General features: G+C 38.9%; 1 protein-coding gene across 1 annotated transcript in view; it reads left to right on the plus strand.

Annotated features, from left to right (window-relative positions):
• LIMCH1 (LIM and calponin homology domains 1) overlaps nucleotides 1–27,196 on the plus strand; it is a 206,689-nt gene that overhangs the window by 94,666 nt on the left and 84,827 nt on the right. Inside the window, exon 3 of the mRNA XM_063309659.1 lies at nucleotides 9,537–9,606. Within this exon, the coding sequence (XP_063165729.1) occupies nucleotides 9,537–9,606 (70 nt within the window). The remainder of the gene's footprint in view (nucleotides 1–9,536; nucleotides 9,607–27,196) is intronic.

The following is a 27,196-nucleotide window of genomic DNA, read 5'->3' on the forward strand; positions in this document are numbered from 1 at the left end:
CTGTGGGGACTATGGAAACTTTAGGTGAGTAGAACTATCTGTGATAACTCTGAATTCTTAACAAATTAGTGTTTGTTACTGTTGACATTATGTATCTTAAAGAACAGATTACATCACTTGGAACCCAAGAAGTTTCTTTTGGATTAGTTTTGGGGTTCATGCTTCAATCCTACTTTTCATTTCCTCAATTTTCAAAGCTCAGAGGTGATAAAGAACCTTAATGAGCAAAAGGATCAGTGTGCATGTATAAGAAGGGAAGATAGATACGGTTTGGAGAAATCCCAAGATTCTCAAGTAAACACTGATCCTTAACGTCATGTTTTGGATTTTGGGTGCTATAACCATTACAGTTTAAACTCATGCTGAAAAGGGTTTATTCACCTCAGCATTTGAGAGCCCACGGTGATGCTGTTTGTGATTTTTATAGTATGTATTTGTTCTATACAGCTAGTCCTCACTTAACGACCATTCATTTAGCAATGGTTTGGACTTACAACGGCACTGAAAAAAACGACATACAACCAGTGCTCGCACTTACAATCATCACAGCATTCCCGCAGTGATGTGATCAAAATTTGGGCGCTTGGCAACCCATTAGCATTTATAACCATTGCAGTGACCCGCAGTCACATGATGGCCATTTTCAACCTTCCCAGCTGGCTTCCAGAAAGCAAAATCAATGGGGAACCATGTGGTTCACTTAACCACCACCACAAAAAGGTCATAAAATCAGGTTAGATTTGCTTAACAACTGCATTGTTTAGCAATCAAAATTCTGGCCCCAATTATTGTCGTTAAGCAAGGACTACTTGTAGTATTCTTCAGCAAAGAATCGTTACCTTGCCATGGTGCTGGAGCTTGAGCACCTCAATGATGCCATGAGCTAAACCGTGAAGGGCCACCCAAGACGGGAAGGTCATGACAGAGTGGTCAGACTAAATGCGATCCCTGGGGAAGGTAATGGCAACCCACCCCAGTATTCTTGACATGAAAACTAAATGGATCAGTACAACCAGAGATATGTCGGTATACTATCAGAAGGTGAGACCCCCAGGTCGGAAGATGGTCAAAATGCTACTGGGGAGGAACAGAGGATGAGTTCAATTAGCCCCAGACGTGATGACGCAGCTAGCTCAAAGCCGAAAGGACAGCTAGCGGCTGACGGTGCTGGTGGTGAACGGCGAATCCGATGTTCTAAGGATCAACACACCACTGGAACCTGGAATGTAAGATCTATGAGCCAGGGCAAATTGGATGTGGTTATTGGTGAGATGTCAAGATTAAAGATAGACATTTTGGGCGTCAGTGAACTGAAATGGACTGGAATGGGCCACTTCACATCAAATGACCACCAGATCTACTACTGTGGACAAGAGGACCTCAGAAGAAATGGAGTAGCCTTCATAATTAATAGTAAAGTGGCTAAAGCAGTGCTTGGATACAATCCAAAAAACGATAGAATGATCTTAATTCGAATTCAGGGCAAGCCATCTAACATCACAGTGATCCAAATATATGCCCCAACCACAGCTGCCGAAGAAGCTGAAGTAGAGCAGTTCTATGAGGATCTGCAGCACCTACTGGACAACACGCCTAAAAGGGATGTTATTTTCATCACGGGAGACTGGATTGCTAAGGTGGGCAGTCAAATGTCACCTGGAATTACAGGTAAGCATGGCCTGGGAGAACAAAACAAAGCAGGACATAGGCTGATAGAATTTTGCCAAGACAACTCACTCTGCATAACAAACACTCTCTTCCAACAACCTAAGAGACGGCTTTATACATGGACTTCCCCAGATGGACAACACCGAAATCAGATTGACTACATCCTTTGCAGCCAAAGGTGGTGGACATCTATACAGTCAGTAAAAACAAGACCTGGAGCTGACTGTAGTTCCGATCATGAACTTCTTCTTGCACAATTTAGGATCAGACTAAAGAGATTAGGGAAGACCCACAGATCAGCTAGATATGAGCTCACTAAAATTCCTAAGGAATATGCAGTGGAGGTGAAGAATCGATTTAAGGGACTGGACTTAGTAGATAGGGTCCCAGAAGAACTCTGGACAGAAGTTCGCAACATTGTTCAGGAGGCGGCAACAAAATACATCCCAAAGAAAGAGAAAACCAAGAAGGCAAAATGGCTGTCTGCTGAGACACTAGAAGTAGCCCAAGAAAGAAGGAAAGCAAAAGGCAACAGTGATAGGGGGAGATATGCCCAATTAAATGCAAAATTCCAGAGGTTAGCCAGAAGAGATAAGGAATTATTTTTAAACAAGCAATGCATGGAAGTGGAAGAAGACAATAGAATAGGAAGGACAAGAGATCTCTTCCAGAAAATTAGAAATATTGGAGTTAAATTCCAGGCAAAAATGGGTATGATCAAAAACAAAGATGGCAAGGACCTAACAGAAGAAGAAGAGATCAAGAAAAGGTGGCAAGAATATACAGAAGACCTGTATAGGAAGGATAACAATATCGGGGATAGCTTTGACGGTGTGGTCAGTGAGCTAGAGCCAGACATCCTGAAGAGTGAGGTTGAATGGGCCTTAAGAAGCATTGCTAATAACAAGGCAGCAGGAGACGACGGCATCCCAGCTGAACTGTTCAAAATCTTGCAAGATGATGCTGTCAAGGTAATGCATGCTATATGCCAGCAAATTTGGAAAACACAAGAATGGCCATCAGACTGGAAAAAATCAACTTATATCCCAATACCAAAAAAGGGGAACACTAAAGAATGTTCAAACTATTGAACAGTGGCACTCATTTCACATGCCAGTAAGGTAATGCTCAAGATCCTGCAAGGTAGACTTCAGCAATTCATGGAGTGAGAATTGCCAGATGTACAAGCTGGGTTTAGAAAAGGCAGAGGAACTAGGGACCAAATTGCCAATATCCGCTGGATAATGGAAAAAGCCAGGGAGTTTCAGAAAAACATCTATTTCTGTTTTATTGACTATTCTAAAGCCTTTGACTGTGTGGACCATAACAAATTGTGGCAAGTCCTTAACGATATGGGGATACCAATTCATCTTCTATGCCTCCTGAAGAATCTGTATAACGACCAAGTAGCAACAGTAAGAACAGACCACGGAACAACGGACTGGTTTAAGATTGGGAAAGGAGTACGGCAGGGCTGTATACTCTCACCCTACCTATTCAACTTGTATGCAGAACACATCATGCGACATGCTGGGCTTGAGGAATCCAAGGCTGGAGTTAAAATCGCTGGAAGAAACATTAACACTCTCAGATATGCAGATGATACCACTTTGATGGCTGAAAGCAAAGAGGAACTGAGGAGCCTTATGATGAAGGTGAAAGAAGAAAGTGCAAAAGCTGGCTTGCAGCTAAACCTCAAAAAAACCCCAAGATTATGGCAACCAGCTTGATTGATAACTGGCAAATAGAGGGAGAAAATGTAGAAGCAGTGAAAGACTTTGTATTTCTAGGTGCGAAGATTACTGCAGATGCTGACTGCAGTCAGGAAAGCAGAAGACGCTTAATCCTTGGGAGAAGAGCAATGATAAATTTCGATAAAATAGTTAAGAGCAGAGACATCACACTGACAACAAAGGCCCGCATAGTTAAAGCAATGGTTTTCCCAGTAGTAACATATGGCTGTGAGAGCTGGACCATAAGGAAGGCTGAGAGAAGGAAGATCGATGCTTTGGAACTGTGGTGTTGGAGGAAAATTCTGAGAGTGCCTTGGACTGCAAGAAGATCAAACCAGTCCATACTCCAGGAAATAAAGCCAGACTGCTCACTTGAGGGAATGATATTAAAAGCAAAACTGAAATACTTTGGCCACATAATGAGAAGACAGGACACCCTGGAGAAGATGCTGATGCTAGGGAGAGTGGAGGGCAAAAGGAAGAGGGGCCGACCAAGGGCAAGGTGGATGGATGATATTCTAGAGGTGACGGATTCGTCCCTGGGGGAGCTGGGGGTGTTGACGACCGACAGGAAGCTCTGGCGTGGGCTGGTCCATGAAATCACGAAGAGTCGGAAGCGACTAAACGAATAAACAACAACTTGTAGTATTACATTTTAATGTATTATTGCATTATCATTGTATATTACATAGTATTTTATAAAGTATTTATATTTTGTACAATATTTAATGAATTGTTCATTTTGTACATTGTCTGACAGTGCATTCCATGAGAGGAAGTACATATACATTTTTGAAAAAAAAATACTATATATACTGTATATTTAATTCTTGGCATATGACACAGTTCTGCAGACGTATATAAGAAGGACAGAATATGGTATTGAGTGTGGTAATTCAGATTATTGAAGATCTTTGCTGGATTCTTTTTATTAGAACAAATTTATAGCCATAATAGCTTAAAAGCTGGACTTAACCAGAATATTGACAATATTTATTAAAAACTTAGATCTTGTACAGATTGACAGGAAAGATTTAAGTATCTTATCCCTGCTGAATTCTTTCAAGATGTTATAATTTGCCTTTACAAGACAGGCTACTATCGGTAATCATGCGACTACTTTAATAAATGCCTCTGCTATAAGGTACTGTTTCATCAACATTTAAAGCCAGCTCCTGGTTGACCATGGTTTTGTATCCTTGCAAGCAGAACTCCAGTATCATGAATCTTTTATTGTGATAGGACTATCACATGGGTAGTCACTCTTTATATGTCCTAATGTTCTACAGGTTGCCATGTTGAGATTGCACACATGAACTTGCACATTTACCCATTCTTATGGCCTTCATACCTTTTTTTAATAAGAATTTTAATAAGTTTAAAGCAAAGATAATAACTACAAAAAAGCAAAAAACTACAAAAGGAAAAAAACTTAAAAAGTATAAAACAGAAGAAGAGGAAAAAAACTTTAAGGATTACATAAAGAAATGACTTCCAACTTTCAACACCAAGAATATACAGCAATTTCCATAATTAATCACTTACTCTATATCAAACCAAGATCACATTATTTCTATAAATCATTCCATTAACACATTATAAAAATCACTAAATACAATTGTTCCTTCCCCTTATATGAAAAGAAAAAGAAATATACTGTATAAACCTCCAAATCAACTCCCCCCCAAAAAACAACAATTATTTGATTATTACCTTCCTACCACTATTCTGTATATTTCTGTCCACTATAACAAAAATCAATATGTAAAAACATATAAATTATCTACTTTTATAATTAATACTATAACAATCTTAACCCTATTAAACCTAAAACCAGGCAATTATTATTATACCTTATAAATCTTAAAAATCAAACAAATCTTAAAAGCAATCCAGTAAATTTTGATCCAAATCATTAAAGAAAAATAGAATCCCAAGCCTTAAAATCTATCAAGATGAACATTCTTAATTCTTTACCCCACTTAAAAGTATACCAAAGCATTTACATATCTCCTTAGTACACACAGGGCATTTTTCATACAGAAATCAAACAGCCCAACTGCCCCCCTTTAGGAACTCAGACTTCTCAGCAGAAAACTTCCCACAGAGCAAAGTCTCTTCTTTCCCATAACATTCCATCTGAAAAACAACTCCATTTGTAATTTGCAACTCAGACTGTCCTTTTAACCCCTTCAACACCAGAATATAATCTTTGCTTGGCATTTCATCAAAGGCATCAATCTTGCTGTGAGTAGTAAAATCTTCAATTTCTTCCACAACATTTTCAGCCAGATGACACATTTTAAAGCGATATTTTCCACAATGTCCAAATATCTTGCTAGATAACTTGACAGGAATCAGAAAAAAATCTGCTTCAGCTCAGAACGAAACTCTGAGAAAGTCTCCTCAAGATCCTCCATGTTACAGGCAATAGATTATAGCACCCACTAAATACTTGACTGGCAGATGTAGGAGTTAATGAGTTAATGGAAGATCTCTGAAAGTTGTTGACAGAAGAGAAAGTATGCTAACAAGCAGCTCCCAGGGAAAGTGAACAAAAAGCTGAAGATTCAAAACAGCAGATTCAACGTATAGGAAAATATTAAATCCTTCGAATTCAATACCAAAATAATAGCAGGGAGGCAATTATTTAATCTCAGTCCTCCTAAGTGTTTAGATGGGAAAACAAGTCAAAGCTTAAAAAGATTTTTAAAAATTAATCCAGAAGTAATGATAGGCACCAAGAGAGTTCACTTCTCCTTGCTGTAGAAAGCCTCTCTTAGGGTACGTAAACTCAATATATATATATATATATACACATATATATAAATTGAGTGGATTAGAAATGGGGTGGCTCGACTTAGTGTCCCTTTAAGGCTACAGCATGGTTAGGAAATGATGACATCCCAAACTCCCAGCGTCTCTTACTGGATTAGCGCTAACACTGTTTGTGATCCTCTGGCTGCGAAGCGCTGTTTAGGAGTTCAAATGGGATGATTCCTAGCATTTTCTGTCCATGAAATTGCTCTAGGGCTTCAGGAAAAGCCTGCCTGAGCCCGGAAAAAAAGCCGCATTGTCAGATCTGCCCATGGAGCTTGCAGGCACAGCTGTTCAGTTGGCCATATTCCCACCAGAAGCCCTGGCCTTCATACCTTGTCCCCTTCCCTCCAAATGATTTGCTGCCACTAATAGTGGAAAAACAATGGTCTGGTCCCTGCCAGGAGTTGGCCAAGTAATCACTTGGTTGTGAGAATTCATAATGCATTAATTTCTTGCTAGTAATGGAATCAAGAAACCAGCAGTCCATTTTCAGCTGGCCACATGATTGTGTTAATTAATTGACCATTGAAAAATGTGGTCAAGGCCTCACTGGCTTTGGAGTACACTTTATTATGGATGAAGGATGCAAGTGGCCCTTACTAAGACTAGTCTGATGGCTCTCCTACCAATGGGGATATATTCAGAAGTCTTTCCTATTATAGTTCCGAATGCTCCAATTTTAAATTTCATTATTTTGAAAGGGTGCATTTTTCCCCTATAGAATTCTAGAGAATTGATGGGACTTTCTCCCTTTGCAGTTGTACTGTTAATACTTCATTGATCTACAAGATGCAAAAATATTTACAACAATTGTTGCTCAACAGCTTGGTGATATAGCATTGAAGACCATCCATTTGCACCAAATGGGATTCATTACATCATGACCACTTGCTGCCTCAGTGAGGAAAGGTTTAAATATTAGTCGACATAGTCAGAAACTATGTCAGAGACAGGAAGCTCTGGCGTGGGCTGGTCCATGAAGTCACGAAGAGTCGGAAGCGACTAAACGAATAAACAACAACAGTCAGAAACTCAAACTGCTGAATGGCCCTTATCTCATTAGTCCTGGATGTGGAACAACGATCCTTTATAAAATAAATTTCAGATAAGATACAGAGAATAAGTTTGTTTGTGTGTTGCATGAATTATACAGCTATAATTTTGTAAAAATCGTAGTTAATGGATATAAAATACATGGCTTTCCATCCACTAAAGGTAAAGGTAAAGGTTTCCCTTGACGTAAAGTCCAGTCGTGTCCGACTCTAGGGGGCGGTGCTCATCTCCGTTTCTAAGCCTTGGAGCCGGCGTTGTCATAGACACTTCCGGGTCATGTGATTCCATCCACTAGAGGCTTAAAATAGAGACATGATGTGTGCTCTTTATCTTTGCTTTTGAATCCTTCACAAATAAAATATATACCGTTTCATCCCCATTACATTGACCCGACCCACCTGATCATGCAGAGAGGGCATGTTATGGACCCCCTCTGTAAGAGAATTTCATTTGGCGGGGTCCAGGAGGCAGGCCTTCTTTGCAGTAGCTCCCGCCTTGTGGAACATGCTGCCCCCGGAGGTGAGGCCGGCCCCGTCACTCCCGACTTTCCGGAAGAACCTGAAGACTTGGCTCTGCCACCTTGCTTGGGGCAGGAAGGGGAGTAGTTATCCTTGGGGAGGGCTGGCGCCTTAGTGTGCTCCCCACATACAGTACATATGAACTGAATTAGATCTTTTACCGCCATCTGGATTTTACCTTTTATTTTTATTTTTATATTTTGTATTTGTATTTATATTTTATATACTGTTTATGGTTTTATTGTTCTTAACTTGTTTGGCTTTCTTGTAAAGCACCCCCAGAGTCCCTCTTCCGTGGGGAGATGGGTGGTGGCAAAATCTGAAGAATAAAATAAATAAATAAAAATATTCATATAATAGAATTCACATATTTAAATTAAAGATAGGGAGTTCCAAGTTGGACTTTTTTCAGATGATACGTTATTCTATGTATTAAACTGTTAACCCTCTTTATAGGGCCTTGCAGTTCGTACAAGATCCCATTGCTACATAATCCTTTAATCTATGTAAACTCACTTTTTCCCCGTCTTTAAATTGTTCTTATTAATCTTCATGAAAAAATTAAGTCTCCATAGATTAAAATATCTGTATAGTAATGGATAAACTATGAGGGGAGCATTTAAGTAATTGTTCAGTTATCATCAAACGTAACTGGATATAAACCTACTAAAGACTTTATTTCACATGAAACTTGAAAATAAATCTGAAGGTGAGGAGGCCAGTTTCCTGACTTTACAATCTTTCACAACATTCCCATCCTCTCATATTTTTCAGTGTGAGGCAAGGAATGGGTGAGAAGAAGCTAGGGATACATAACCAGCAAGGAGTACAGTAGAATCTCAGTTAACTGGCACCCACGGGGATTGGTAGATGCCGGATAAATGTAGTTTCCGGTTGCTTGAGGGTTACTATTAAAAAAAGGCGTGCCAAGTTTGGACTTGCCTTTCTGCTAGAGAAGGATCGGCTGATCCCTTTCTGGCAGAGGGGTAGGTTTGGGCTTGGCGTGCTGCGCTGCGCCGGTTCAGTCCCCTTCTAGCGGAGGGGTGGGTTTGGGCTTACCTTTAAAAAGGTAGGCTTGGACTTGCCTTTCTGCTGCGGGGGGGATTGGATCAGCATGGCACGGAGCGCCAGGTTTGGGCTTGCCTTTCTGCTGGGGGTTGGGGATTGGATTGGTGTGGTGTGACGCGCCAGGTTTAAACTTATCTTTCTGCTAAAAATTGATTTTATTTAAATTTTTATTTAACATATTATTTCTTTACTTTTGTGCCGGTTGCTTGAGAGTGCCAGTTGCTTGAGTTCCGGTTAACCGAGATTCTACTGTATTAAGTGTTTCCAAATTGCCCTGATAATTGGAAGCTGGATTCAGAAGATGTTCATAATACATGCTGACAGAGAAGAATGCATGACGTTTACTGGCTTATTTGTATAATTAAGCTTAACTGTTGAGATACACTGTCCCCAGTGCAGTTCCCTTGTTTGGCCAGAGCTGGACATTGGTTCCCAGGTTGGACCCATGCCTTATATTCATCATGCTTCCAGTTCAGGACACGTTGCAACTCAAATTTCTTAGCAGTGCTATAGATACTGATCTCAACTTGCCCAGTTGTGTTTGTCAGCTTTTATAAAATTTTGTCCAAAGTCAATAACTCTGAGGTTTTGGTACAGAGGTGTGGTATACTTAGAGGAAGCAATTTCTAGTTCAAGTCTGTGACTGATAATATGCCACACTCCTTTCTTGTGACAGGTTGTTGAATTCCATAAAGCCTGGATTGGTCAAAAAGATCAATAGATTGCCAACTCCCGTTGCAGGACTGGTGAGTATCTGTGAGATGCTTCAGTTGTCTTGTTTACTTCTCATTGTTGTGGTTCTCCTGAGATCTCTTCCAAAAAGGTAACATGAGCACATCTATTAAACCTGGACAGCCCTGCTGAGAAAAATTCCAGTTATTGTTTGGCCAGTTTTAGCTTCATTTGATCTTTTTTCATCAAAAAGGTAGATTTCTTTTTTAACTTATGGTATGATAATGGGGAAATTCTATCTAAAGTAATGGATATTTGCTTTATGCTTTATACATAAGCTTATTTATTTCCTAGATATAGCAGCTCTCATTCCAGTATTAGATTCTTCTATTTTATCAGAAGCATTTTGGAATATTTGTTTCTTTTTAATCGCTTTTTAATGTGATAAAATAACAAAAATAAAGTGATAAATGAGGTTCTGAAATAGAGGCCCACCACTGGTTTTTGGCAGACTTTTGAAAAATTGTCCTAAATTTCCAAGCTAACTTGAGATTCTTAATTTTAATTGAAGTAAAGCAGTCCATATAGATGTCATCTTAAAGAAATTTCAGTTACCCAGAAAAAAAATAGGTTGGATATGAAAAACAAATCTTATATTTTATTAACTGTATCTTATTAGTTTATGTTTCTGACATTCTTAAAGATTAAAAAAATAGTCCTGAACTATTCTAAGCTTATTTGGAATGGTCTTTAATAACTGGTTGTTGATTCTTCTTTCTACATTTTTTGGCATTTGAACAAAAAGTAGAAAAAACATAATGCACAAGTGTATTTGTTGATACTCAACCTTAGGAAATTCTTTTTGCCATCACTATCTGATTTTGGATTGATAATTCCTTTGATTAGGACCTGTTCCCTATTTTTGTTCTTGGTTGAGTTTGGAAAATAATCAGGATTGGGCCTGTTCAGTATTTGGATGGGAGTCCACCAAGAAATGCCAGAGCTCTAGCCCAAATCAAAGGCAGAAGATATCTCAGAAAAGGCAATCGCAAACCACTTTCCTTCTGTCACCAATACCATTCAGTGGTTGAGTCCATACAGTATTGCGATGGAATCTGAAAGACCCACCCTGACCACTCAAGCGATAAATAGTGAGGGCGGGAGTTTTATACTTCAGACTTGCAAGATTCAGTTATGGTAGCTTTACAATGAAGTAGAATTAGTTCATCTAGTCGTATTTCCTGTCTGGTTTACCTGGAGGGGCTGACAAGTATTCACTCTGCTCCAGGAAAAGTTGAGCTTGGCTTGAAGGCATCTTTATTGTTAGGCCCATCTCCCCCCTTTTCCAACTTTGGTTTTTGCTGCAGTGACTATTTCTTTGATTCTTCAAGTCAACACAATAAGAGAACGCACATTACATGAAGTCAGTCTTCTCCATCTGTTTGCAACTTTCCCACCAACGATATGTAGACTTCTTTGCCCTTAGACCTCATGGGAAGTTCCAGCTCATGGATATGATAGTTTAGCCAACCTGTTGGAAGGCAGACTGCACCCTCACTGGTGGCATTTTTTTCCCAGTGGTTCTTTGAGGACCATTTCTCCTCCTTTTTCTTCTTGCTTGTAACAGGTTCTGTCCCTTCCCCACAGCCACTTGCTACTCCTTGAGCATCACTTACCTTCTTTCTCTTCACATTCAACTTATTCAAAAAACACCCAAGAGAAGTTAGAGCTGAAATCCAGCTCTGTGGCAGAGGGGCTGCTTTTGAACAAATGTTGATGGTCTGAAGTCACAAGGCAACATTTACACAGAAGGGCCTTTCTCTTTTGCCCAGCGTTTTTCCCCCAGTCTGGGAAGAGTCACTGAAGAAGGAATTTCTTGTTGTTTAGGGCTTATCTTTTGTTTGGCTGGGTTGAGATACATTTATAGCATTACTTCAGTTCCCTACGCTATTCCTATGGGAATTCAGACATTTACTGCAGAGGGTGTGTGAAAAAGGAGTTGGGAATAATAGTAGGAAATAGCAAAGGCAAAACTAAATGGTTGAACTATAAGTGCCCTTTGGCACCTGGCTCTGTTTGGCTCTTGGTTGCAGCTCTAATGAAGGAAACCCAGTAAGTGGCAATGTTGGTTTGTGGATTTGCCTTTGAAATATTTGGTGCGGACCAACAGAAAACAGCATTGTCTATAGCATTGTCAACCTGGGCAACATTAAGATGTGTGGACTTCAACTCCCAGAATTCCCCAGTGAGCCATGCTGGCTGGGGAATTCTGGGAGTTGAAGTCCACACATCTTAACATTGCCCAGGTTGAGAAACACTGGTCTATAGTATACTCACAGTTCTGATAAATAGCTGCAAGTTTCAAAGAGAGAGAGCACCATAATTGGTAATAATAAAGAGGGATCCCTGGAAACCAGATGTTTATTGAACTGTTTATTTTTTAGCTTTGTTTTGGTAGAGGAATGTATAGGAACTTGTTGGGGAAAAATTGGGATGGAAAGCACAGCTACACATCTTTTTGTTGAAATACTGCATTTCCCCAGAAGAAAGATGATCTTGAATTTAAAGAGATTCCCACCAAGGGAAAAGAAGAGAGAAAAAGGATTATAAATATAGAGAAGAAGAATGTGGAACACCCAGTTTCCCCACACTGTCACAAGCTGAAAGGAATCCTAAATATTTAGTCCCTTTCTCCTCATACACAGAAGCATACAAGACACAGACACATACCCCCAGAGGTGTCTGAAGGGGTGGGATGGGGTCAGAAAAATCAAGATGGTGGCCACAATCAAATACCTGCTCATTTTTTATGGGTATCACATGCAAAGCACTTAAAAAGACGGCAGGTCTTTTCTTGAGGCCACCATCTTGATTTTTTTGAGTCCCCATGCAGACCTCTTTACACAGACATGTATATTCCCCTTATATCATCCAGCAGAAATCATAAGGAAAAATTAGGAAGGAAATGAGATAAGAGGAAGAAGCTAATGGCATGGAAAGGAAAAAAGGGAGAAAAACGAAACTGGGCCATAGGGGAAAGAACCACTTGGGCTGAAGAGAGAGAGAGAAAAAAGAAAAACTCTGTTGAGCATTACAAGAAGTCTTATCACTCAGCAAGCGAGCAGCCTCTCCTATGCCATGGCTGACCTTCAAACTAGGTTTAGAGACATTCAAGCTTTTTACTGTGGTATCTACAGGCATTTTTACTTCCTGCCCCTTCCTTTGTTTTCAACAACCTCTTCTCATATCAGAAAAGATAAGATCATATCCTCAATTCACAGGCATGTCAGTTAGTTGCATAAAATTTCTGAATGGTGTATGAATATGAATAAGAGATTTTGGGGGTGGGGGGGCTGTGGTGTGTGTGTGTGTGTGTGAGTAAAGTTATTGTTGTAACCACAGGTCATAACATTGTGTGTGCGTGTGTTCAACATTACATCGGCCAAGTAATTAGTTAAATCTGTTTCCAGGTGGAATGTTATATGAAAAAGATTGATAGCTGTATTTTATAATGGATTACAATTACACAACAGGAAAAAAAGTGTTGAAGAATTTGTATGGGTGTAGACATTGGCAATTAATCAGGATTTTCATTTTTGATTTGGAAAGAATGTTATGCCAGTTAGTGAATAACAATTTCTTTCATTTTTTGCATTCAAGCCACAAAAAAGACTTTTTCAGTTTTTCATGGTACCTTCACTTTATAATTCCTTCCATTATTGCTAGTGTGACTGTTTAACACCATTTTATTGGGCAAAATTCTATTTTATATTCGCATAATATAGTACCTCATTTTAATCCTTATTTTGCCAGGAATGAAGTTTTGTTGTGTCTCAATACTTACAGTAGGTGGACCTGAGATTTAACTATAGTTGATTGAATAAACCTTGGCTGGGTTTGCATGATACATTAAGTCACATTTCACAAACAGCACTTGTTGCATTCACACAAAAACACTAAGCCAAAATAGAACTTACCATAATATGGCTTATTGCAGACTTTCTGCAATTGTGGATAACTAAGCAAAAATTTGGAAAATATGAGAACCGGTCAATTAAACTTCCCTTTTCTATGCTGTTACCATTAAGAGTATGGGAATGTACTTTTATGGTGAATAAAATAATGATGCTCCTCCCATTTCTGTACACTTTTCTATCCCCTTCATTTATTTTTGTTAGAATATAAGTGCAGATGCCAAAAGAATTAAAAGCTAAAGTAATTAATAGTAACTTCTAAATCCTAGTCCACTAAGGATATAAGATTCTAAAATGTAATGTACTGAAGTATCTAATTACTAAGTTGTTAAAATATTGACATTGGGAAGATAATGCAGACCTTAAAACTACATCATTAATAATAATTAGGTTAGAAAAAAAATATTCAAAAACTTCAAACATTAAAAAAAATTATATTAAATTGTATTAAAAACCTACTGTAGCCAAAATGGGTAGCTGAATAACTATGAATAACTCCCTCTTTAAATCCTCCCATTCAAAACGATCATTCATCTTTGCCATAGAAAATCCACATCATCCCTGAAGACAGTTGTCTCTCAAATTGTGCTGAATTTTCAGCAATTATTCCAAATAAAGTATTTTAAGATATACTTACAAGGATCTTACGCCTTAATACCCTGCATTATATGCATTATTTCCATAGTTTTATGTAGTTTTTCTACATAACATTATTTCTAATAATTTGAGGTAGCCAACACCTCCATTTTAATTTTTTTTTTAACTAAATTTTATATCAAAGATGTAATCCAACTGTTTGAAATGGGGACTGAGGATGCAAGCAGGCACTGATTTGCCCATCTGACTCTTGGCATGAGGAGGGAAGTGTGGTGAAGTGGTGCCTGGGGTCTGGACAGATGGTTCCCCACATGCCCCAAGGGTCAGGCAGATATGGCCCCCCTGCTCCTTCTGACCCCCTTCCCACATTCACCAAGTCAGCTGGGGCAAACGAGGAGGCTGCTGCTGGTCCACTGGCCGCACTTGGAGAATCACTTCCTAAGCGTTTTTTGTGAATCAGGATAGAGTAATTATGGTTCTTTATACCGTTTTTCTTAACCCAAAGTCACCATAAGAGACAAAAGAGCTGTTTATCCATTTCGGGTTTAATTCTGTGCTCCCCAAACTGCTTCTCCTTCTGTGGGGAGAAGTTATAGGGATCTCACCACTTTCTATCCATCTGGGAGGAATGGTCTTTATATTTGCATTAAAAACCAAGAAGGAAAAACCAGGCAAGTCTGGGTAAAAGGTAGGTTGACTCTCATTTTATCTAATTTTTCAGTATTTTGATATCCCGCAGGGATTTCTGTGGACACAGACAAAAGATACAGTAGTATGTTAGATATTTCTGTAAATGGATTGCAACAGAGAGCTGTGGAACCTGTGGTGTAGACTGCCATTGCTAGGCAATTACTTCCTATGACTGACCCCATGGTTAACCTCTGAAAACTCAGCTTAAAATGACAACTGTGGTTGGAACTGTGAAATTTATTTTGGCTCTTCAAAGGCTACTCCAATGGTTGGAGAGTTGTGGTTGAAGTACAGAAGAAGAATGGAAGAAAAGAGGTTAAAATACAAGCTTTTCCTAAGGGAGTTTTGTTTTGTATATCTGACTGCTCATTTTATACTAAACTTTCTGGGACTCAACAGATTCATTTTCCATTCGGTCCCCCCCTTCCCATTCCTTTTTGAATTATGGCTCTTATAGGAACAAAGAAACTTTCCAAGCGGAACCTTTTCTTCTTCCTCAGTTCAGCAATATGCATCTCATTTTTATTAAAATAACAACCTACTTGGTTGAAAATAAAATGCCATATAAATAATGGAATCCTTTTTATTTGTTATCTCAGAAGACTAAAACCATCTGCTAAAGTCAGCAGATGCTTTTGTGTCTCTGAACAGAGAAATTTAAGGAAATGGCATTTGAAGAGAGGAAAATAAAACCAGTCTAGTTGGGGAAATTGGCAGGTTTATTGGGCTGAGAATTTCTTCATAAACCTTGTTTATCCTCTTCTGCAGACTAAAATATTCAACTTCTGCTGGTGGAGGAGCACAAGTTGGATATGAACAATTGTAGTGTATAATCAGAAAAAGGATCCACTTTTCAAAGATGATTTTGGGTTCTATCTGCCTGTTTGTTAGCTAGGCCTGCATTACTTCATTTTTGATCTGAATAACTAAGAACAAAGGTAGCTTTTAAAAATAGCACTCATTGTTGTACTGACAACATTGTCCATCAAGATACTGCTTTTCTTCCTTTTTGTGACCCTGTTAAGTCAGGGTTCTGGTCAACATACCCAGAGGACAGCACAAGTTGGGGAAGGCTACAATCTACAAAATGAAAACAAGGGCCACCCCCAGTCTACCTATGTGAAATACCTTGGTGGTGTAATGTTCAATGGCAAAACAAAAGGCATGATATATCGATGTGGCTCCATTTGTTTGTGAACCTAACATCCTTTTGACAAGTATTTATTCCATTGCATCTGTTTCAGAAAGATAAAAGGACACAACTGCATTTATTATCCCCTTGCTCTTCCTGCATCTTTTAAATATCCAAATGCATCTATGAATGTAATGGTGTTTCCCAGTAATAATATCTTATCTTTTCAGGTATGTTAGTACAAAGGCCAAGGATGGTCCGTTTCTGAATAGGTTGGAGGAGGCAAAGGTTTCCAGCTTTCTACTGTTTTAATATCAGCAAGAGCCAAATGTCAATCCTCTCCTCTAAATTAGGCTGCTGAAATGAAGAAGGCCTGGGATTTGATTTCTGTGTAGAAGAGATACAAAGTTCACTCAGTTCTGGTTCTTGAAACTAATTCTCAGGCCAAGAAAAGTTTCATTCTGAGTGAATGAGATTCAGTTCCACTTGATGGATCTTGAGGTCTAATGGAGAGAGATAGTGACAGTTGAGAAGATTCAGGACACCTGCTTGCTTCTGATCTAAGGCTCTATTGGATTCATGTTTGGAGTTTTTACACAGTGCTTTGACCAACTGGTGGACATATTAAAGCCAAAATGCTAGGAATATGCCATTCCTCCACAAAGCCCAGTCTTAAATCATAAGCTAAACTTGACATCTTTAACCCAGGATCTGAAGCATGTTTTAAGAAAGGAAGAATTTGCTCCAGGGAGGCGGAATATCTTTAAAGCACAAGGACGTCTTCCCAAGATTGCCTCCACATTTATGAAGTGTAGTTTTCAGGGAGGCATTGTCTGTCCTGGCTCAGTCTGAAATGGCAGTCCCTCTTTTGCAGATCCAGCCCTCTGCAAATAAACAACAGCAGAATAGGCTTGTTTAGACAGCTCCTATTGCTTTTGGGAGCCCCTGAGCCTTTTTCTCTTTCCATTCTCTCTTTCTTTTCCCACCTCAGCCTTTGCCAAATGCTGACAGTATTTTTTTAAAGATGGGAATTTAAAAAATGCAAAATAATTAGATGTGTTCAAAGATACCCAGTTTGTATAGATCTGATGGATGAATTTAGATGTTCTTAATACAAAGATAATGTTAAGCCAAGCACCCACACTCCTTTGAATCTATGGCTCTGCATTGAGAAAACAGAATGGCTGCAGTCTAACATACGGTTGTGCATACTTAAATCCCATTGGTTTAAGTAACCTAGAGTTGGATTTTAGCCAGTGTCTTTCATTCTGTTGCTTAGGACTGAGCTTAAAGAAACAAATGATAAAAGGGGGAATCATTGAGCCATCTGAAAGTAAAATAGTCTGGTCAGAAAATAACCTCAAAGCAAAATTTCTTCTGTGTCCCTGTAGCTTTTTGATGGAGAAGAGCTTAGAAAGTAATCTTAGAAATTAACATGGAATAGAAATGCCAGAATTTACTGTACAGTAGGCTTAATTCCGTTCTCTCTTTCCCCTACAAAAGATGGAGACTTAAGAATTTGTTAATGTGCATATCCATTCATAAGTTTTGTCTGTTAGTTGTTAATGCTATTTGTCATCCAAGTTCCCATGTACAAACTCATGCATGACTGCCTTGTGTACATATGAATAATAACTTTTTTAAATAGGTGAATGAGGACAGACACCTAGAATTTTTATTACATTCCTAGTGTTCCTTGTTTGTTCATCACAATAGTTTCATTATACTTTTTCTTCTTAAACTGCTATATTACAGATGGAAGAGGTACCATCAAAAGCCTAGCAAGAGCATGTCATAGCTTGGTGTGCCTCTAACCTTTCACCTATGACAGCTTTGGTATCCTCCAGACATGGTTTTCAGCTCCCAGAACCCTCAGCTGGCACAGAGCTCTATGAGTATTTTCCCTGTGTTACTGGTCCATAAAACATTACAAAGTGGAAAAACTTGTAGTTGAGCCTCTTGTATATCTCACATCTTTGCGATACTAAAATCTGTACATGATGGTCCTTAACATTTTTGGGCCAGTGGGTGTTTTTAGAATTTGGGGAGCATGTTATGGGCACATTCACAAAATGTATGCCATAGTGGGTGGGACCAATAAAAAGCCACATACATCAAGAGATAGAAGCCACCAGTCATTCTGGTTTCTGAGTATTCCTTTACCATCTGCATGGCCCCAACGAAATTGTTTTGCACTGTACTACTTTTCATTCATATTTATTTTCATTAAATGAATCTAAAATAATAAAACTAGGCAATTCAGAGAGCTTGCCAGTACCAAAACGTAGATTAGTAGGCACATTATCTTCCCCAGCCTAGAGAACCAGCGTGGTATAATGGCTAAAACGCAGGATTTAAGAGGAGGGAAGTGCAGTTTCTAGTCCTCTCAATAGACACAGAAGCTGGCTGGGTGGCCTTGGGCCAGTTCCTTCCTCTCCGCCCTAAACAGTGTAACTGGCTGAAAAACAAACCCCTCACAGCATTGTGCATGGATGGCTTTGCAAGTACAGTGCAAGCCAGCAGACCCTGAAACTAAGTGGGGCAAAAATTATACACCTATCACCTCCTCCTTTCTTTCACTGGCATGAAGATACATCCCAACACCTATTGTACAATAGGTGCCGATGCTCAAGTGGAAAGATTGACTAATAATAATACTCATTTAAGGCGAATCTACTGATGTCCAGGAGACCTTGGCCATCTCTTCGGATATAAGGTTGACATAAATAAAAGGAATAGTAAGAATATGTAAATAGTCTGTATGTTCTGCCATTTGGGAAAAATAAATGGATTCCTGCTTGAATAAGACTCTGGGCAAGAATCAGTAATTGTCATATATAACTGACATGAGAAAGACTGGTAAAAATGAATGTAGGTCCAAGAAGTAGCTACTAATAAGTTTAGTCACTGGGAAGTCATGCTACTGAATGATATAGAATAACAGGGACATACTTTAAATTTTGACCAATTGGGGTCAAAGAAAAACATTTCTGTTCATTGTATTTTGATTCCCCTGTCCCTAGATTATCTTTTCATTCCTCTGTTGACTATTGGGCACTGTCTTGTTCTTTCTTTTTGTGTCTATTACCATTTCTGCAAGAAAGAACAAAAGAAAGAAAAACACGGGCTATTTTTTGCATTAATTTGGTAACTATATTCAGATAGTTTCCACTGCAGAAGAGCCAGGTCACAGTTCACGTTAATCTCTACTTTGACAATGAGACATTCTACAGTGCCTAGAGTGAGAGATGGGGGTATGTTTCACCTTATGTACTCTGAAATAATAACAACAAAAGTAGTAGTAGTAGTAGTAGTAGTAATAATAATAATAATAATAATAATAATATCCAGTTATGCAAATTGCAGTGGCTTAAATATTAGGGGAAATTCAGTATGAAGTATTTGTTTAGATAACAAGGGCTTGTAGCTTGGCAATCAGGATACAAAAGAGAGCTGTGCATGGCAAGTAATAAACAGTTTAAGGATAAACAGCTCACACTGATTTATCCCAATCATTTTGGCACTTGATCTCACAGGAAGAGCTTAATGAAAAAAAACATCTGATGGGAGCTGTTGTTACCGAAGCACTAAAAACATTGTGCAGTGCACAGCTTGAGGTGTCCCAAGTCCTGCCTTTGTTCTTAAGCTACTGCTGATTAAATGGATTATAAATTCTGCTACTTCTCTGGATAGTCCAAGGATTAGCGCATACATTTGCTTAGCATAGGGAAGCCTCTATAACCAACCTGTTTACTTGACTGCAAGTGTGTGATTCTTGGATTGTGAATGGTGGCTGAATCCAGAGGCAAGCCTTGTTTTGCATTGCTCCCTTGCTTTGTCATTCTTTGTTGCTAGCAGACTGTAGTCTATCCAATTTCTTCCATGATATGTTTTTATTTTAACCTCCCCTCCATATTAGCAGATGGAGCCATCCTCTATCCCAGTGTTTCTCAACCTCAGCAGCTTTAAGAAGTGTGAACTTCAACTCCCAGAATTCCCTAGCAAGCATGCTGGCTGGAGAATTCTAGGAATTTAATTCCACACATCTTAAAGTTCACAAGGTTGAGAAACACTGCTCTATCCATTCTCCTGAGTAGGGTTGTTGTGATCATGCAAACTACTGTTTTGCATCTTATTCGGAGTCCAAGGCGACATGAATGTAACACCAGTCCTCGTAGAGCACTGTTTGAGGATACCTAGAAAGCTATGAGAGGGAAGTGAAATCCTCAGATGACTTTAATACTAGATTAAAATTCATGTCATTGATTCCCAGGAACATCCTAAAGCAGGGTTTCTCAACCAGGGTTCCGTGGAACCCTAGGGTTCCGCGAGAGGTCACTGGGGGTTTCCTGGGAGATCACGATTTATTTAAAAATTATTTCAAATTCGGGCAACTTCACATTAAAGAGGCAAGTTTCATTCTTTATTTCTAGTTTAAGAACACTGTGAATGCATACAGACAGGCCTACCCATGAAACAAATATAATAGTTTTGTAGCTTCTGGCCTATATTTGAGCCTGAATGTGCAGGGGTTCCCTGAGGCCTGACAAATATTTCAAGGGTTCCTCCAGGGTCAGAAGGTTGAGGAAGGTTGTCCTAAAGGGATATGGACCTTCTCTATGTGTACCTAACAAATGTGGCAATAACCCCTTATAAAATATATGATAGTTTGGGATGCAGGGTACTAGAAGCCAGACTCTCCTTATACACATTCCTCCCACTGGTGAGCTATTGGAAGAATGAACTGTTCATAGCTTAAGCCTTTTAAGATAGGTTCTTGGGCATCAGCAAGTCAATGATCAGAAGATCCAGCCATCTACCTTCTCATATGTTCATACTAAACCCATTTGACTTGAAATCCAGTTAAGTGATAGGATGGATCATGGATGTTTCACTGATCTTATTAAAATTTTTAAATCTCTCTTCACTTTTCTGGTTGAGCAGTTAGAATCCACACGTACACATCTGTATTTAAGCAGTGAAATACAGATGCATTTTATGTTCATTGTTGCCTATAATAATTTTACAGTCTTTTTGAGCAGGATGCGGAAAGGTGACTGTATTCCAACCTACTTACGAATCTGAGAAATGTGAAGTAGGCTGCTTTGATTAAAAATAGGGACCAAATGATGTCCATAGCAGTCCAAGGAACAATTGAATTGCTGCCTAATAAACTGCCCTCTGCCCACTGTGCAGATTGCCTGTTGAAATATAGTCACTGCTGGGCTTTCCAGCTGTATCAGTCTGTTCAGCTGCAATACCTTTCCATAGGGAGCTTTTCCAAAAATAATGATCTGGTATAGTCCAATACCATTTGGTTATAGAAAGCTACTAAGTCAGAAAAGATACTAGGGTTGATTTTATATGCAGGGATTATTTTGTGTGATTTTATTTTTGCACTGGAATAATTTCAGTTGGCAAATTCTTTTTGCATCCTTCCCAGCTCTACCCTGTGAAACATGCCAATAGTTTCACATTCCAGTGATGAATGTGGGTGAAATATTTGAAGGGTTAGGTTAGGTGTTTAGATGATGTTTCTAATTCCTGCATACTTTCCCCCTGTTATTTAGTACATCAGTTGATTATTTCATTTAATTATTATTTATTTATTCAAATTTGCTATAGCCACCCAACTCCAATGGAGGTATAGGATTTATCTTATCTTATTTGTCTTATTTATTTATTTACTATCCCACCTTTATTATTTTTATAAATCTTTTCATTCTTCTCTGACTTCATTAAAGCACATCCTGTAAGAACTGAAACCATCAACCTGTTTTCTTTTCTGAAGAATCAGTTATTAGCTTATAGCTGAACATTGCTCATTCTAAGGTTTTGTTAATTTGGGGTCAGCGTAAACAAACGTCGTCTAGCAATTGGTTCTCTTTCTCTGAGCTTTCTGCTTTATCCTGACATCTGATGGACTGGTAACTTGCTGTTGGCCACTTAGGCTGCTTCTTCCATATCTTTTATCTAATCATAATTAAGCACGAGATTTTTCTTGAATGACATTGCACAATCTTTCCCAGTCTACTTCTTATTCAATGCTTGCTTTAGACATCTGGCTTGAAGTTGTTGCAGGAGGAGATTCTTGATATGATTCTTAATAGCTCTTTAGCTGCGTTTCTAAGATAAAGTTCATAACAGCTTGGAATGCTTTTCCTTGAAAAGATAAAAACAAAACTCAGAGGTAATGGCAAAAACTTGTATTGCCTGTTCCACAGGGTAAGGCTTGTGTAAGCAAATCTGTTGTACAAAAATATTTCAAAGATCTGGATCAGAAATAAATCACCGTTCATTTGTATCTTTTATATATTATGCTGGAATTACGGTTGTTTTTTTAAAGGGACATAGAAAGATTTATTCCTTACTGTGTAGGATTTAAAATAGCAGTTAGATTAAAGGCTTAGCAGAAAATTGGGACATATTTGGAAAGAATGCCATGGGAGAAGATTAGGTTGTTGTACTGCTGTGGGAAAATATAGTATTGAGAATGAAGTAAACCCCCATTTTGATATATATGGATGAGTCCATGTTGAAGATGCAAGGCAGAGATGATGATGATGATGATGATGAGAATGCTAGAATAAACTATTAACATTTCCTTTATTTTGTGTAAATGTGATGTTTTTCATTTTGTCATTTGCCTCTGATTATTATTATTGCTTTAATGTACAAAGAAGAAGAAAGGAAAGGAAAAATAAAAAAACAAAACCAGAAAAACCAAAAAGGAATAAAAAGAGAACATCAGAAAAATATTATATTACCGAAAAGGTTACTCAACCCAAACTTGATCTCGGGGTCAAGAAAGATGTTGATTAATCTTTCCATAATATTGATAGAAAACTTCCTGTTCCACTAGATCACCATTGTGAGGAAAGTATCTCTCCTGGCCTCTGACTGGTGCCATCTTATAGCCAAACCTAATGACATACTCTTTCCAGTGGTTTATATTGATAAGCAAGTTTACTTTTGACGCTAGAGTAAGGATAGTTGGTGCCAGTTTGTAGGAGCTGAAATGAATTTCCTAGGTTGTTATTACTATGACTATCAGCCTGAATCAACCCACTGCAGGTTGAAGGCTTCATCAATGAAGGTTATGAACCATAATCTACCATGCTGGTCCAATGCAGGTTGGTAGAAATGTTTTTGCCTTCTTAGTCTAGGACTGTCTAAGGCTAAAAGAGAGGGCCTGGCCCAAAGTCACCCAGCTGGCTTCCATGCCTAAGGGAGGACTAGCATCCAGGTCTCCCTGCTCCTATTCCAGCACCTTCACTACTACACTGCACTGGCTGTCTCATGTGTGTCTGTGTGTGACCCTGAAGTTGACAAAAGGATTTTGCTTATCTTCTTTGTTTTCCATTACAGCATGAAAACTTCAAGGCCGTGAATCAAAAATGTTTAGCAGTAGTATCCCCACAACAGCAGATTTTTTTGTTTAGGTTAGTAAAACAAGCTAAACTATTAGAGTTTATTGAAACATATCTTTTGGCAAGTTAGAAGTAGATGTTTAATTTTAAAAGAGGAAAGGAATTTGTTGCTCTTCCTTTGAGGAGGTTGTGAACTTCAGCAGGCATGAATGCTCATGGCAGGGCTGGCTGTTTTGCTGTTTGCCTTTGGGGAATAGCAACTGAGAAGCAGGCATCATGGCTACTGCTAGGCCCTTGCTCTTCATCGGCAGGCTTGCTGTGTTTCAGCTCCAGCAGAAATGTTGCAGATGTTGAACGTAAGCAACACCTATTTCTTGCTTCATGGTTGTTGGGGCATGACCATCTCAGTGTTTATGCTCGCTGTTGGGGAGGACATTGAATGTAGCCAGTGGTTCCGATTTATCGGCTTTACATGAAAGATAGTATTGCTTCATTTGACACAAGAGGAGAATAGCAGAAAACAGGAAAGGAAAAGGAGAATGATGGATGCAGTTGCATTAATAGCAGCCCCGTGTTTACAAGAGATTTTGCGAGAATTGCCAGCTGGCAACCTAGTTAGCTCTTAAACGTTTCATGTTGAAATGTTGGTTTCCTTCTGTAACTTTTCAACTGCCGTACTAAAACATGGGGAAGATATGTCTGTGTTGCAGGAATAGCATGGAGAGGTTGCTTGTCTTTAGGTTTTGCATTGCTCAGGGGTACTCTCAGAAAAACCAAACAACAGATCGTTCAAGTAAAAACTCGGCAAGTTTTTCCCCTAATGTGCAGGATAGTATTGTTATAAATGAAGAAATCAGTGCATAAAGGTTAATTAACATCTTAGATGACTTTGATTAGCAAAATATTCCATCAACACCATTCTAATCCTTTTCCAGTAAAAAACCAACAGGCTGTGAGCATCCATCAGGGGGTAGGGGTGGCCAACGATGAAACAATCATTGAAACATTGCAGTGCAAGCTCCGCCCCTTCAGTACATGAATTGTGAGGTCTCATGCAGATATGTAAGAGGTGGAGCTTGTGTCATGTAATCATTGTTACGACAAAACTGGTGGTATCTCTCTCCTACATACACCTAAGTTCACACACAGACACTAGCATATGTAGGTGACATTTTTTACTGGGAAGAAGTAGAAATTAGGAAGCTAAGTTTGAAGGCCCTGCATGTCCTTCCTGAGAAAAGGGTAAGTGGAGAAACCATGGATAGTGTACGAAAGAGAGGACATTTCAACAGCGTGGAAGACTGAAGTATCATGACAGGAGCTGGGTTTACACAATATATGCATACGCATGGTTTCTTTAGGTAATGAACCAGAAGTGACTACATTCACTCAAAGTGCTAAACTGAAACCAGACAAACCACATGATGGCACAGTATTTTGTATGAGCAGACCAGTATATTAGGTTGAATCCTGGTTTCGAAATTCTACTTAAATATGATTAAGTACCAATTCTCTTCGACTGGTACTGAAATATGAAATGTACTGTAATTGGCAGCATGTAGTTTTCACATGGAATAGTGGTGAGGGAAATGTGGAATGTAGGTGTATGTTCTCTAGTTTCTTGGACAAATGGCAGGGTGCACCAAGAACTGAGGCTATATTTTTAAAATTCAGTTGAGGGATAGTGTAAATCTGATCACCATCCAAATGTTACTCATAATTTGCAGACTTAAACTTTCTACTTTGGAAGAAAGAATCTTCTAAGTTTTTGCCTTCTCTCCTATCTAGCTTCTACCCTATAGCGGAATCAAATGGACATTGGACTCTAACATTTCAGAATTTTTGCAGAGAACTGATGATGACTGCAAGCTAAGTGTGTCTGAGTGCTGATGTGTCAAATGCCAGAGCAATTAGTGATCTGATCACTGAATGCTGTAATAGCAAGGAGTGCAGCTATGGCAAAACTGTAGAAGTACAAAACAAACAGCGAAGTCAAAACACAGTAGAAGTGTTTGAAGATGGTGTTCGGTAAACCCATGAGATTGAGTTTAAAAAGATAGGTGAGACTTGAACAAAACACTATATTTTGAGTTCTATTTCTATTCTTGTATCATATCTATAGATTCAGGTACAGTTAAAAAGAAAGATCACAAAACAATATTGCATCATTCTATTGCCAGCTTAGATTTTATTTCTTGGAATGAAACAGAATGGGAGCTAAATAGAAAGTTTCATAAAGGTGGCATTCTGCCCTCACAAGTAATCAAATCAAATGCTTGTGGATGCCCTTTGAAGAATATGACGATCGCCAAGTTCATACACCTTGATACAGTTGATTAATTTGTCCATCCCAAATTGTTGCACACTCTTGCATCTTGATGTACCCTGTAGACACCTTCTGGAGAACAGCAGAAATAGTTCATGGCACATATATTGAGAGCATGTACTAATAGACTTGGGAATTCTTTAAATAATCAGATGAAGTATCACAGCAGAATCCCCTGAGGCAGATGAAGGATAAGGTAGTGGTCAGGTTCATACACTTGTTAAGCTGTTAATTGTTGACAAAATAACAATTAGCTGGGTTTGCACAGAATTTGTGGATGCACAAATCAAGCAGTGCAAATGCTAAAGCTGTAACAAACAAGTTGCATTTTGTGTGATCCAGAAGAGAGAATCTTACAAAGGCACCTGTCTGGGAGCTGCATTTTTGGAATACAAGATTTGCCCAAGTTACAGCTGTGAGCTGAGATTCTGTCCTGATTTGAGCAGGGAGACTTAAATGATGAACCACTGAATTCATCGTTAGTGGCTTGGTGTTGTTACAAATACCATAAAGCTGAGTCAATGCTGTTAGCACAATTTATGGCTGAACCACATGTATGTGGATTGCGATGGGCAGATCTAAGCCATGATCTTTAATGTTCATGAACTTTTTAATGCTTCAAGTGCTTGCTTGTCTTTCTTTGCCCCCTCTTGTCTAAAAAATTGTTGGGGAAAGTACCTCCAGGCTCTTCATTTCACATAAAAAGCATTTGTAAATATCTGTGTGTCAGTTGTTACCTTTCTGTAGAACAGCTTTCATCTGTTGCAGAAAAACCAATTTTCTATACCTTGTCTATATACTGGACTGTTCCACAAAACTTGTGCAGTAATAAATTAGTTAACCTTTAAAGTCATAGAAAGCTCCTGGTTTATTTTCTTTAGTGTGTGTGTGTGTGTGTGCCTATTAGGTAAGTTATGGCTAAAGGTGTATGTATTTGTCTTTTGGATAAATGATGAATTAGTGTGAATGTGATGACTAGAACACTCAACTTCCCATTAAGTCGGACTTCTAAGTATTTACTTAGAATTCTCTTTAATGGTGTGTAGCATTCAGTACAAAGAAAAAGTTGTGAATGAAAAATCCTGCGCTTTTCCCCCATTAAACATCTTCAGTGAATTCAAATTCCTCCCCACTCCCCATCTCAGGTATGCACCCCTCTCGCTCATGCCAGTTAGTGTCAGAATCTGCAGCTGTCTTCAACGGCTCTTCACAAACGACCTTGGCATTGCAAGATAGTCCAAACAAGATGATTTCACACTCCAACGATGTTTCCCCTCCCGTGCCTGTGACTCACAAGAGTGATACACATGTTGACTGAAACATGCATGCGAGTCCAGTCTAATGTTCTAGGAACATTTGATCTGGGAGCATGAAAGTGAAAAAGGTATTCTGTGTTACACAGCGATATCTGCAGCAAATCACAGTGATGTCACGATAGTGCGTACATGATGACCCCATAACTCGAATGCTGCCTTTACATCCTGATGTTTGATGCAAATATGTAAATTATAGCATTTGTGCAACAAAGTTGTCATGCACACGTCATGGTTTGCTCCATCTTCTCCATGTGGATGC

This window comes from Candoia aspera, chromosome 8, assembly GCF_035149785.1.
Source record: "Candoia aspera isolate rCanAsp1 chromosome 8, rCanAsp1.hap2, whole genome shotgun sequence".
NCBI lineage: Eukaryota > Metazoa > Chordata > Lepidosauria > Squamata > Boidae > Candoia > Candoia aspera.